The sequence below is a fragment of the Pundamilia nyererei genome, unplaced genomic scaffold (assembly GCF_000239375.1).
Source record: "Pundamilia nyererei isolate P.nyererei 1_Seehausen unplaced genomic scaffold, PunNye1.0 scaffold00062, whole genome shotgun sequence".
Lineage (NCBI taxonomy): Eukaryota > Metazoa > Chordata > Actinopteri > Cichliformes > Cichlidae > Pundamilia > Pundamilia nyererei.
Genome location: NW_005187463.1, coordinates 2,999,546 through 3,014,059, shown reverse-complemented (window position 1 = coordinate 3,014,059; position 14,514 = coordinate 2,999,546). Strand labels below are relative to the sequence as shown.

The following is a 14,514-nucleotide window of genomic DNA, read 5'->3' as shown; positions in this document are numbered from 1 at the left end:
TTTGAGCACAAAGAACCCAGCAGTATAAACTTGGTTTGGGTCTTGGAGCTGTAAGACAGGCAATCTATTCCCCGCTAATGCTGAATGAGCAAGAAATCACCAAAATGAAGAGGAACCAAAAGAAAGTTTTTTGTAAGAGCCTCTGAGATGTACATTTAAATCAATTGGAAATAAATTTGGCAGGGCAGCCAGAAACTTGCCCTGTATATTCCTGTGTTTACACAACCGAAATAGGTGGTGATCATAGTAAAGATTAGTTCAAATAATCCCTAACCTTTCCCCAGTGCCGTATATCTGACATGTCAATTTCAGCACTCATTCTGAACTTCCAGGGTTCCTGCTGTATTTTTTATGGACAGCACGCTGGAATGACCTGAGAGTGTTGAGCGTACTTTTTTTTACACACACAGCTTCACCCTTCCTCTTTGTGTCAACTACTTGGTATTGTACAAATATACATGACAGAGGGGAATAAACAAACTCTAACAAAAGTGGAACTGCCAAGAGAAAAATGTTGGTGGAACGTACAGAAGCTATTCGAAGTCCGTGTCCACTTAATGCGTCTGTCTGCCACATTGTGTTGACACAGTTGAGTGGCTGCTTGTCAAAAAAGGGAAATGCAGTAATGTCACGACTGTAGAGGCAAAGGAGTCAAACTAGGTAACTGTGTTGTAATGCAGGCAATTATTATTAAGTCATCTGATGCGAAGGCATCATGACACTGAATCCTTTTGTTCTGCAATCAAATAATCAACAGCTGAACCAATATCAGTGCACCAGCCATTTGCAGTTCCATGTTGATGCAGTAGGCTAGTAAAGAGCTGCAATAGTTTCAGTGGGAGCAGGCATATCTCCTTATCACAAGTGCACTTAGGATTTTCTTGACTAACCATATTGATAAATTGAATCAGCATGACATTTTTTTCAGTGGTGAGACATGATTTGGGAACTCTGGAAGGAGCTAGAAATGAAACCACAATACTCAAAAAGCAGCTGTAGTAAAGTAAATAACCTATCGCAAAAAATATATCAGGCCATGGTCAGTAAGCTGCAATCATTCTAGTAATGAATGATGGCAGTTTTGGCTTGCTTCAAGAACTTTGTACTCTGTTTTAAAGGACTAAACTAGTAAGCTCTTAGTGCTGCATTTTTGTTTGTTTGTTTTTTCTATAATATATTTTTATAGCATATTCTATTTAAATTGTATTTTTAGTTTCCAGAATAAGCTTTAGTACAATAAGCTTAAACTTAAACCTGTCTATTGGAAAATTAGCAAATTAAACTTAGGTCCGGTATAAGCTAGCTTATTCAGTTCAGTTATGTCTGGACTGAATAAGCTAGCTTAAATACTGTCCTTTCTGTTTACATTTTACTGCTTGTTCTATTGGATTAACAAGGCTTAAAGTTAAAGCTGTAGCAGTGTAACAGTGTGGCTGTTTTGTTTTTTCAAGCAGGTTCATTTTAAGCCAGTTTTTGACTAGCCAAATTTAGCATCCTTTGTAATTGCTAAACAAACTAGCTAGCCAAATAGCTGTAGGTCATTCAGCTATGGTCTCTGATTAGAAAAAACTAAATGTGGTGATTTGAAAAGACAAGTCACACAGACAAACTATACACTTGATCATGATGGAGTTCAGTCCGTCTTTGTTTGGTTCCTGCTCGTTTTAAATCATGTTTTTGAATGCTATACATTTGGTACCAATTTTCATTGGGTAACACTGAAGTACAAAAGTCAACTCCTTTGTGTGCAAATTTGTACTTACTGCTACTTTAAAAGTATTTTCAGCAGTGGCTAATACACTTCCTGATTTGGGTTGGATTGGGTGAATGTTTGTGTGTGTGTGCCTCACATGAAAAATAATCAGTGAAAACAATGAGGCCACACATGTCTGCTGAACACTCATCAACAGACAGGTATATACTGTTTCTAGTCAAACATTCACAGCAACAGCTACATGGGATTTTCCCTGCTCTGAACATGAGTTGGGTCTTGCATAAGGAGCTGTTCTAGCAACACATACTGTACAATACCTATCATTAAAATGTGCAGCAGGAAGTTTGGAAATTGTAGGATCAGAGAATGGAAGTAAAGGCATGCTCCAAACTTCATAGACAAATCAGTGGGAAAGAGAGCTAGTTTTGATCCTGGTTATTGATCTGTTAATTCAGATCAATATTAGTCACAAAAGTGAACGGACTCTTTAAATCCCCATGCAAAACTGAGGTAACTGAAAAATACAGAGCTTTATAGTGTGAAGTCAGCTTTAGTCTAAATTTCTTATTTGTGCACAGGGTAGGACAAAAATATCCAGTTTTTGTTTCTATATTTAGTAATATATTGCAATCTGATAAATTCCCATAACTTATGTAATCGAGAAGTATGTAAGTAAATAAGGGAAGTGTATAAATGCCATTAAAAGAAACCTCCTGTTTATAATAAATGCAATGAGGGAAAGGACTACCCTGTAGTAATTTCTGTCTAATTTTGTGAGTTGATAGAAAATTCATTCAGGTGGAGCTGGTGTAGTCAGCAACGATTTACAGTGTGAAGGGAGAAAGAGAAAGAGGGGGAGAGAAGGGGGAGGAGGGGACCTGAGGGAAATGGGAGGAGACAGCAGCAGAGGAGGGGCATTACGGGAAATAGGTGGCTAAACAGGTCTAGCTCGCCTTTTCCAGGACATGGTTAAGAAATACTCAAAGACATACGGTGCAGTGAGTACCTGGGACAAGCTGTGTCTATCACACAGAGATCCAAACACATGCATGTGGAATCTGTGTGCAGCTAAACTCTCATTCAGTGCTGATGTTGTGAGGACCGTGTGCCTATCTCCATGCAGATCCTTGCAGAGGTGAAATGTCCTGATGAGTTACTCCATTATTTTGTCAACGTGAGGACATTCTGTCCTGTAATTATTTACCAATAAACCGGATATGATGTTGCAATATAGGACAGTTCTAGCTTAACCTGTTTCCACTTGTTTTTATTAAGTCTTTAATTAAGTGCTGGATTAAAAGACTGGAAGTTAATGATAGTAGAAGAACAACAATCTTAGAAGACCAGAGTTGCGGTCTGAAAGTTTGAGAAAACTGTACTGGATATGGTGGTTGTGACATTGCTGGTGTTTGGGATTCAAAGTTAATGAAGATCTAGTAATCACAGAGCACCATATGTTGGTTTTCATCCAATTCAGAGCTTTCAGAGTCTATATAAATGGTTTGCTTCTCTGTGGCCTCCACAACATATGGAGTTGCATCTAAATGAACATCAAAAGGAATGATGTCAGCCCAGTTCGAGTATGTTATTATGACTGTTCAGTCTGAATGTCAGTACAACAGCACCATTACAGGAACCAACATCTTACATCTTTCAGCTGCAGATTTAAAAAAGCAATAAAGAACATGTTACTTACTTGTGGTTACTCCTTTTTCTTTTAAATAAAATCCAACACTGTCTTGTGGTATGTTTCAAAAACTTAGAAAAGCACAAAATCTGATTTTTTTTACAGTTTTTTTTGTCTTGTCAGGTTAATGAATATGGATTAAAGCAAATTAAATATGCATTCTTAAGTGTAATGGTAAATTCGCCATTTATTTAGCTGTCACAAATTACTACTGATGCAGTCATCTCTGGGGGTTGTTTTAGCCTCTTTGAGCTCATTGTTTTGGTGTTGTCACTTGAAACTGACCTATTTTGCTTTCCTTAATAAAATTTGCAGCAACTAGCTGGTGGAGAACAGAACTAGAAAACTTTCTCTATTAGAAGACGTAATAAACACCAGATGAGGTGTAAACTTGAGATTCCAATAAGAATATGCTTTGTGTCTACCAATAAGTTTTGGGGGAATAGACCAAAACCAATATAACCTGTGAGTCGATTGTTTACAGTATCCTGTGCACTGAGGTTAAATTAGGGTTCGCTGTGGTTCCGTTCAACGCGACAGGAAGGAAGCTACACAGAGCATTTCTTCTCAGCCTCCTGATACGAGAGAAAACAAACGTCTCCCCTGTAGTACATCCTGGGTTCCTTGGTAATGACGCTTCAGGACACACTGATTGTAAACTACCTTGTTGGCAGTGAAAAACTGAATTTTACAGGAAAAGATGATAATCAGCTGTTGATTTGTCACCTATCAACATCAAAATCTCTTATTTGTGATGAAAATGTGAATGGTACTGATGTAAATATGAAATTCGTGAATTCCCTTTAGCTGCACTTGTTTGATGTTTCTTTCGTCATAATGGCTTCAGTATTGTCTAAGTGAGTTAAAGGTTAAGCTGTATGCCAAAGCCTTTCTCCTGATGTGACGTGTTAACCTCATAGAAACAACAGCGTCCATAACTATCTGTAGGCTCTGTCATTTTGGGCCTGCATTTTAGCCAGTGGTGATGAGCAATTTGTCAAATTGGCTTATGACATTTGCACTGTACTATATTAATTCTCCATTCTTAGTTCTTCTTGCAGCTTTTGGAGAGTTTTTTTGAGTAGCACAGAGCACACTGATATGGATTTTTCAGTGTGCACCATCTGACTCCTTTTAGAAACTGTAGGTTATTTCTTATGTTTGTATGAAGTGCTACTGAGCAAAAGGCCGAAAATTGCAAGAACCACTCTGTTTTGAAAGATTTAAAATATTCAGCAAAAATTTTACTTTCTTGCCGCCAGCTTATTGACACCTTGAGATAATTCAGTTTCACATGTGTCAGAACTGTACGTCATACGTTGAATAGGCAGAAATATGTCAGGAGATGACATAGTGACTTTACCATTGACCAAAAACGGATGATAATCTGTTTTTGGTGGTGAGGAAATGTCATACTGATAAGAAATCAAATTAACAGATTTCAAGTAAATTGCCTTATGACAATGTATTTAGCTATAGTGAAACTAAACTAAGCTTCTCTTGAGAGTGGTTAAGCCTTTACTTGGAAAAGATCACCTGGAGAATCATTGAAACCACACAAATATCAAACATATAGATTAAAGGGAACAAAATGATTTATGATTTGGTATAATACATGTAAAAGACTTTCTGCAGGATGGTTCTATGTACCTTTTTTACTCAGAAATTGTAAGTAATCAATAACAAACTACTGCACTATTCCAAAGTGTTTGGGACAAACACCGTGGCCACTTACTCAACCTACGTTGCTCAACAATATTCAAGTCACTACATTTCCCCTGTTGTGCAACTGGTCAGTCCTGATTTTGTCCATATCATGTGCAGAAACCTGACCTACAGGAATACTGAATAAAAGTTGTTTTTCTTTGTTCAGCAGCGACAGTGTTAAGGCAACGCAGCCAAGCTTGAACTTAGCATAGAACAGGGATGGAAAATAGGGAAGATTGTTAGCCTGGTTTTGTCAAAATGTGACAAAACACCACCACAACTAAAAATACAATCTCTACAAGTCTGCAAAAATGTTGTTATCTTTAGACATGAACCATGTCTGATTCGAGTCTTTTAAGTTAAGCTAAACTAGCTAAACCAATCTTAACGGTTAAATAAAAATAAATGTCTTCGACAGAAAAAATGAGACTTTGCCCAAATAGGGGAGATCATTTAAGTATAACATTCATTTTAACATTTATGTGATAATATGCCACACTACTGTTAAGCTGAGAAATTCTCCTAAACCATTCACTCTTGTTAGCTTTTATGCTAAGCTAAGCTAGGCTCGCACTTTCTTTCCACTTCACTCCGCATGCGAGCCTTGTGCTTTGCGCTGGGAAGAGGGGGGAGGGGCAGTAGTTACACTCACAGTAGCACAGGAACAGAGCGGGAGGGAAAGAGAGAGAAAGAGAGCCAGGGACAACAATGTCACATTAGAAAGGTAATCATCCACAACTATTTTTAGTTGAGGATGATAAAGGATTCAGAAAGTTTATTCATGCAGGCTCATATGACAGAGAATGTACATCTTCTTTTTGTTTTCATATTTTAATTTATATTTAATTGTGTTGTGGTTTGCAGTGTTTTGTGTTGTTTCACTTTAAATTTGTTTAAAAGGAAAAATTTAAATAGTTAAAAGTTGAAATGTGAATAGTTGTTTTTTGTATTATAGGATTTATTTATTAAATTTTATGTGGAGTGAATAAATAAAAGTATATTTACGTTGCCCCTAGAGACAAAGCACCTACAAACTCCGAAGCAGATAAAAACTCCGGAGCACGTATAAACTCCAAAACACGTAAAAACTCAGAAGCACGTAAAAAACTCCAAAACACGTACAAAAGACAACAGAAGTGCTCCAGGATGCTAGGCGCAGTGTTGAGCTTTTGTTAACTACTGGCTACAAAAGCCATTCAAGTACCAGCGACCGGATTTGGTGTGTGTTAGTAACAGGTAAATGAACTTTTTTTTTTAAATTATTTGAATATAAATGAGTGCATGTGTATAAATACACAAACAATTTAATTTAAATGATCTAGGTAGCTCTGTTTTGGAAGTTCAGTTAACGCTAGAAATGTGTTTTGGATTTTGTACGTGCTTTTTTGGAGTTTGTATGTGCTTTGTCTCTAGGGGCCACCGCATATATTTATATATAAACATATATAAATAAAACCACTTTTTTTTTTTTACATTAGTAATTCCTTTTATATTGTTGTTAATAATAAATTAATTAAAGCAAAACAACCTAAAGAGCCGGTTCAGAGCCGAAAGAGCTGGATCTTTTTAGTGAGCCGAGCCAAAAGAGCCAGTTCTCTAAAAAGAGCCGGAAATCCCATCACTACTAAATATCAACATGAGGATGGACTCGGTCTAAATTGAAAGTTAAGAGTCATGTGCTTCAGTCTACTTATTGTTTTGTTGTTGAGACACTAATTATAAAGGAAAACATCCTCTGACAGGCTATCGACCCCTCATTATTGTCTCAAGAAAAATCACAGTGCCACACCCTGTTCATTAAATTTTTATATCTACACTATTAACTGATGTTTAATCTGGGAATTTAGCTTTAACACAGCTATTCAAATTGGGTTATTTAAACTATATTAAGGTTTTTATTTATCACATTATCACATTAAGGTAGCACTGGTGGATTTAAAATGTATTTCTTTCTGTCATGTCCAGTCACATCTATGCCTTCACACAATATCACGACCATCTATGAAATAATATGCCCATGACAATGCATAATGTTTGCAATGAGCTATAACATTTTACCATTTAAAATATTATAAATAAATAATAAACAATGACAAAAATATTTAGAAATGACCGACTTTGTTTATTAAGAATTGATCTCATAGAAAAAGTCAAAACAAATAATAAAAACAGCAAATCTTACAAAGTAGTCATCAGAATATACGTTTATATTTTAGACCATAAAGCTTTTGGAAGGCCTACAAACTTTGTCTAACATCAGCTTTGTGCCGTCAATGCTTTAACAAGATACTTTCAGTGATGTTTCAGAGAACATCGGCTGAATACATAAAACAATAAAACTGACATCTTTATCTATAAAACATCTGTTAGAAATGCTCTGAGAACTCTGAATACATGCAATCTCTGGTATGACATAGTCATTACAGAGGAAAGACACAGCTGAATGTGTTTCCTCCCACTTCCTCAATGGAAATTTCAGTACCTTGCCATTTCTTGAGTGTTTCGGCATTGGTATTGCTGTAACTCTCAACTATGGCTAACATGTATGTACAGAGTGCACTTAACAGTAAATGCTTTGGTACCAAATAAAAAAAAGAAAACAAAAATCAACAAAAAAGTATTGTACTATAATTCATATGTATGAAAATTTTACAAAGAGATCAATAGTAAAACAATAAGCAATATATTCCAGCATTACACATGTAATAGGTGGATTCACGGGTGGTAAGTCCAAACGGTGCAGAAACCAACAGTCCTGTCTGCCTCTTCATTCTGGTGCCAACTAAGAAAGGAGAGAGGGCCAGCGGCAGTCACCATTTTTAGATTCCACTGGAGGTTCGTTTTAGACGGGATGGATCGGGACTTAGCCCGGGGATGGGCAGAGCTCCTAACTCCGGCCGCCACAGTGTTGTGCTTCACACGCGTAGCCATAATCTCGGCGTCCCGGGGACATAAGGCACCACCCCGCTGCCTCTCAATCCCCTGCCGTGGGCCTCTCGGCGAGGAGCTACCTCCCGTCAACACCAACACGGACCTCTCTGCTCAGCCCCGATCACTCTCTCCAGTGCGCGGTCATCCGCGATCTTCGGTCTCGTTCTCCTTTGCCGCACGCCTCGGGCCTCTGTGCCGCTCTGCGCGGCCGTCGCCCACACTGGTTACCACACCATGTCTCTCCCCTTCTCTCTCTCACGCTCTCTCTTATTAAATAGCTGTTGCCAACCCCAGGTGTGCCAGGTTAATGATCAGGAGGGGCGGTGGAATGGGCATCCTCCCAGAACAAATCACATAACAAAACAAAAGCATGCAAAAACCCAACAAAATAAAACACTACGCGCTAAAAAAATATCAAAGAATAAAACACATCACTACATGCAAGAAAATAAAAATACCAAGTTAAACTTTGTCCATTCCACTTTATGACATACAAAAACAATAAATTTACTCCTTTGTTTTCTCAAGATCCAAGAAACCTCAAACAAATCATGTTATGTTACAGTATATTGGTAGTAATTCTAACTTTACAAAAAAATATTCAAGAAAGAAAGTAGTACATTCACTTCTTCAAAGGCATAACTTTGGCTTGGAAGCCAACGCTACTGTTTTTTTCCTTTTATAGTCATTAAAAACATGGATCGTCCACTTAAAGATCCTACCCCCTAAAGAGACCAGATGAATCACTTCAACTGACTAGTATGGCGAACACCAGCAGCTGAAAGCTGAACCCCCACAAATAAAAGGCTTGATAGACAAGCAACAACAAATCACAGGTTACAAGTTGGGGCTGAACTTTACAGAATCCCACTGTACAGAATTATGAAACAATGCATCACCAATTTAAATAGGACAAGGACTGGGAATAGCTTGTCTCCAGTTTTTCAAGAAACTAAATTTACCTGATAATGTTGATGACTAACTGGAAGTAAAGACCAACCACAAGGTACCATGTTGTTAGAATCAGAATCAGGAAGTACTCTTGCTAACCAATCAAGTGATCAGTAACCAGTTCTATCTCTGCGAAACATTGCCTAAGGCTGACTGACTGTCAATCATTTTGGTCCCACTGAGGTAACAACCCAAGCAAAGGCCTACTGAGCATAGCAGGGCCAGCGTGAGTAAAGAAATTTCTGCTCTCCTTTGAGCTGCTACTGTTTAAAAAGAAGAATTTGAGCAGCTTTCAGTCATTTTGATTCATCCAGTCCTCCAAAGTTGCATAGTGGGCTTCTGCAGTCGTGCCGTTGTTTACGTAAGGACTATGGAGATTTTTGATGGCAGTACCGTCTGGCCGCATTGGATCTCTGTTGGTGCCATTGCTCATTGGACGGGGCAGCAGGTTAGTATACGTATTTCCTTGACTTTCTCTTGGGGACTGCATGAGGGGAGTATGGCTCTCTTGTCCCACTGAGATCTGGGACTCCTGTTTCAACTGGAAGCACGGCTGAGGTGCTCCCGCCATGTTCTTCAGAAAATCATTCTCTTCTATTCCCTCTAAGAAAGGGAACGACCCTACCCCCTGTGATCCCCCTCCACCTCCAGATCCATTAAAGGGGTTCGGAACTGAACCCATGGTAGTAAAATTGGACCACTGAATACCTTGGTTCTGGCTGACCAGATGGTTCTGAGCTTGGTTTGGAGTTTCTGATCGGAGCTCCTCCCTTTGATTCTGCTGGTGGAAGAGCTGCTCTGGTTCTCTCATTACAGGGGCTTGAGAACCTGTATCCAAGCACTGCAGGTCCCGCATGGAGAGCTGAGGGAGGGCATTGTTCTCACAGCTGTTGTGGTCCACACGGTGTTGGTAGCTGCGGTTCGGTGGCTGTTGCCTGCTAACAGGACGTGGCAGATTGCTGGCACCTGGGTTTATGGTGACTGTGTCCATAGAGAGCGTTGGATTGGAATTCGCCCATGCATGGCTTAATTGTAGATTGGGTGCCATTAGATTCTGAGGAGCCTGTTGATAGGCTTGGGTGAACATAGAAGGTTGCTGTTGTTGTCTTGGGTATGCATTGCCCATGTCTGTAAAAAAGAAAAGACTTTTAGTTTCACAGCATTGAAGTATATTGCCATCCTCCTTTTTATGATGACTTCAAACGTAGTTACCTCTTTTCAGGTGACTCATGGTACTCTGTGGTACTGCCTTGGGCCTATTCATTGTCAGACCGCTAAAAGGACCACCTAAAAAGAGACGGGAAACCTTAGCTGCGATGCAAACCTGTGCAATCACAAGTAATCATATCACATGAGGTGTACTATATATAAAGTGCCACATTGCTTACCTGACAATCCCGATATCTTCATCAAGTGCTCTCTTCTGCGCTTTTTCTCATTGTATCCATAAGGATCTGATGGAAAAACAACAATATTAACATTACGTGAGTCTAACCGAGAACTAGGTGCCACTAGTAAGCCCCCGCAGAAATAAAGCGATTGCTGCTCACCTTTGTCATCAGGCAGATACCGGAAATCCATTGGTTCACTGACTTCCTGATCAGAGGGCCGGCGTAGCTGCATGTGCACGGTCACCGAGTCCGTTATGGACGTGTTGTGGTAGGGCGGAGTCTTGAACACAATGGCAACTTGGCGATGAACATCAGCCTGAGAAAAGGAGCCTTTGGCCTCCCAGCCATCAGGGGAGAAGAACCGCACCTCAATGTCATCTGGAGCAATACAGGAACAGAAAAGTACATCAGCATGCAAAGAGACAGGCACTATGGGTGTGGGAGGTAAACTAGATCAGTGGACTGAATAAAGATGAAGAAAGAGAAAACAGATGCAAATAAATTTAGTACAGTGTGCAAAAATGCAAAGGTCTATAGTGCAGAACATTTTGATGTACCTTTTTGTACTTTGTCACACAGTAGGAAGATTTCGTCTCCTCCTCTGACACTTCCGCTATTTCTGTTGACCCGGCAGATCCTCAGCTCTGCAGTGTTTGGGGCCCCTGGTAATACAAAAAACAAGTTCTAAACACACAACGCAACAAATACTACAAGTTACAAGTTGCTCAGTACAAAAACAATATAACCAGGATCTGCTTTTTGTTGACACGGTGGGCCTAGCTTAAAAAGCTGCCTTGGTTTTGAAGAACAATCCTCATTCAGTTTACAGCTAAAGCTTCAGCAGGTTGAGTCACATGTCACATGCCTGGAGCGAGAAGAGGAAGTGCTCCATGGTAACAGTGTTGTTTGAAGGTTGGTGTGTATAAAGAACTTCCCCTTTCTGTGTGTTTGTGTATGTGAGGAACAGTGAACTAGTTCACCAACTGCAACACTTGAAACACTAGTGGACACACGTACACGGGTCTTGCAAAAAGCACTTGCATTCACATATGCTGCAGCTGCTGGTACACACTGTATGTACAAACACGACTACATGTGTCACTTCTCAGTACTTACACAGTACTGTTATACTCACACAGGAAAGGGGATTAAGTATGTACTTAATCTTATATAATCACTTCTTGAAGTCTGCTGTTATCTGAACTCTACAGGTGTACAAAGCTGACCTTGGGGAGCCCGTGTACTTGTCAGGGCAACTATACGGCTATTTCATTATGTTCTCATGCAATTGCATGATGTGACGTCAGTGTATTTGACACAGACGGCGATCGGTCACTCACTGTTGTCGTAGATGGGGTTGGTGACGATGGGGTTAAGCGCTCGGGTGTAGTGGCCGTTCTCATCCTGCAGGAAAACCTGAATGCACAGGCGAACCACATTCAGGTCGTACTCCTCTGTCTGCAACAGCTGCTCCCGTGGCACTACGATAAAACACACATCAGTTAGATGAAGCTGGTAATAAAGCAAACATTCAGAAATATAAACTAAGAAACATTTACACCAGACTTTCCCTTTAAAGGGCCAGTGCAAGTATTATATTTATATTTATTTATATTATATTTATATTTATTATTATTTATAGGGCGACCGTGGCTCAGGGGGTTGGGAAGTGTATCTGTAACCGGAAGGTCGCTGGTTCAATCCCCGGGCTCTCTGTTCTGGTTGTTGTGTCCTTGGGCAAGACACTTTACTTGCCTACTGGTGTTGGCCAGATGGGCTGATGGCGCGATATGGCAGCCTCGCTTCTGTAAGTCTGCCCCAGGGCAGCTGTGGCTACAACTGTAGCTGCCTCCACCAGTGTTTGAATGTGAGAGTGAATGAATAGTGGCATTGTAAAGCGCTTTGGGTGCCTTGAAAAGCGCTATATAAATCCAATCCATTATTATTATTATTATTATTACCTGGTGGTTACTGTGGACCTAATTTGTAGAGACTGTTAGCACTCTTAGCACCTACCAGTTTACTGGCAAACCAGCAACATTTAGAGTTGCAGTTTGTTTAATGTCCAGCCTTTTCTTTTTTTTAAATATAATTTATATTTGTGTGGAGCACAGCTCTTAAGGATGGATGACACATAAATTGAAACGTAACATGTTCTAGTTTCTCTGACTTTGCCTATTTAGCATGGAGATAAAAATAAAAGCCAGTCATTATGTCTTTTCTTTTTTGTTTCAGTGAAACAATATTTCATTATAAAAACAAAAAAGCTAAAACCTGCAAACTGGATAAACATTGTGACTAGTAAATGTCAACTGCTATTGGCTCACTGATATAGGTTACCTAGCTGCACACTGAAGTACCGACATATTTCAAACCATCAGCACAACTAAATACTTGCATTTCAAGTGCACACCATTGTTGAACAGACGTTATTACAGCAATAACAAAGGCATGCTATAAGCATACGCTCCTGCTTTGAGAAACAGGCAGACAGTGTAGTTATGCAGTCACATCTGTAGGCTGTCCACAAAACCTCACCTTTGGATCAACATAAAAACGTCACAGATAAGCTTTTTCAAACGTCCTCAGCCTACATGCTCATCTGCATCACCCGCCTTCAGAAGCAACACGCAAACACACACACACATAACACACACTCTATACTGAGAGACGCCCACGTGCCGACACACGCACGCATGCACAGAGCAGGCTTTCACATCTACCTACTTTCTATCTTCCGTGCTCATGAGGCCATCCCCACCTACAAAGTGTCGCCACTGTGACGCTCCACACGTCACCTCAGAGTGGAAACAAGTATGCGCCTCTGTGTGTGTGTGTTTGAGTGTCTACACCGCACATAAGTAGAGAGATGAGACTCTCCTGCACGAGTGACCAGGGAGCCTCCTGACGTATGTGAAAGTGGTGTGACATGAGAAAATATCTTATAAGCTTTTTAGTTTTGATTCTTTAGTAGCGTCTTACTCTGTATACTCAAGCGTGATCATTTTTTTGTTATTTTAGGCATATAAGGTGGCAATTATATGTGCAAAACCCAAACAACACAACTGCAGTCACACATTAGCTGTGTAGGGAAAGTCGTCATCCTTAGTGGGCATGCTGAGTGCCAATAGTGAGCCAGCTAGCTCTCCTGCTCTGTCTCTGCATGTGCTGCTGGCACCGGACATTAATCTTCTCTAGGTTCACAGTCTGCTTGTGTTTAGTCAGAAGTAATCAGATTCATGCTGTGAATCTGACTTGATTTCATAGCAGTAGAAGCAACGAGCAGGGAAGAACATGACATGTGCCTTGATGTGTTTGTTTGTTTGGGTTTTTCTGAGCCAGAAGTGGGCTCACACCAGGTTGCTATGAAGAGGTAAATTAGCTAAACACATAAAGAATTGTTTTATGGACACCGTGACTGCAGCCCGTAGTAATGTTATTGTCATTGTTGAAGTTTTAACGCAAGAGTCTGTGCTAATTGACTTGCTTTTCCGCACCTTTTCGCCTGTGTGCATGACTACCATTCAAGAATTTTGTATTTATGTGGCATAATTAATACGAAGCATTTACCCGATGAGGGATTTACTGTTAGTTTAAAAAAAAAAAAACTTCATCGGCACAGTCAGATTAAAAAAAAGCAAATTCCCTATAATGCTTCTTTCTGGTCTGGTGCCAGTGTACTCTATCAACATAACAAAACATTATTACAAGAGAGCCTCTAGAAGGAGGTAGCGTAGGTTTCCTCATTGAGAATGCACGACAAATCCTGCTAGCTTTGGACGTCTAATTGGTCTCAAATACTCTGTTCTGCGGTGTGGAGCACTGCTCTGTTGTGCAGCTTTCTGTTGGGTCATCAGGTTTGCCTACTGTAGGTGGCAGAGACACGCAGTGAGTGGAGAAACTGAAGGAGGGAGAAGTGAAGATGAAACCGTCAGAATAAATATTGATGGAACATGCTGTGTTGGTCTGCGTGAGTGTTGGTGGAGTGTCGCTGACAGAGGGAGAAGCTTGGACGGACAGGTGCAGGAAAGTGGGTTGTAGGTAGCAATGGTGGTTGATGTTTGAGAGTGTGTGGTGGAAAGAAACTGGGCCCAGGGTCATAAGATACACTGGGCTGCAAGGGAGGGGGGGGG

The 14,514-nt window shown here is 40.1% G+C and overlaps 1 protein-coding gene across 1 annotated transcript in view; it reads right to left on the bottom strand.

The window, feature by feature from the left end:
* Positions 1-8,448: 8,448 nt before the first annotated feature.
* rel (v-rel avian reticuloendotheliosis viral oncogene homolog) overlaps positions 8,449-14,514 on the bottom strand; it is a 12,750-nt gene continuing 6,684 nt past the window's right edge. Inside the window, exons 6-11 of the mRNA XM_005735140.1 lie at positions 11,722-11,862; positions 10,939-11,043; positions 10,541-10,759; positions 10,379-10,444; positions 10,203-10,277; positions 8,449-10,118 (exon numbers count right to left, since the gene is read on the bottom strand). Coding sequence (XP_005735197.1) covers positions 9,283-10,118; positions 10,203-10,277; positions 10,379-10,444; positions 10,541-10,759; positions 10,939-11,043; positions 11,722-11,862 — 1,442 coding nt within the window. The 3' untranslated portion in view covers positions 8,449-9,282. The remainder of the gene's footprint in view (positions 10,119-10,202; positions 10,278-10,378; positions 10,445-10,540; positions 10,760-10,938; positions 11,044-11,721; positions 11,863-14,514) is intronic.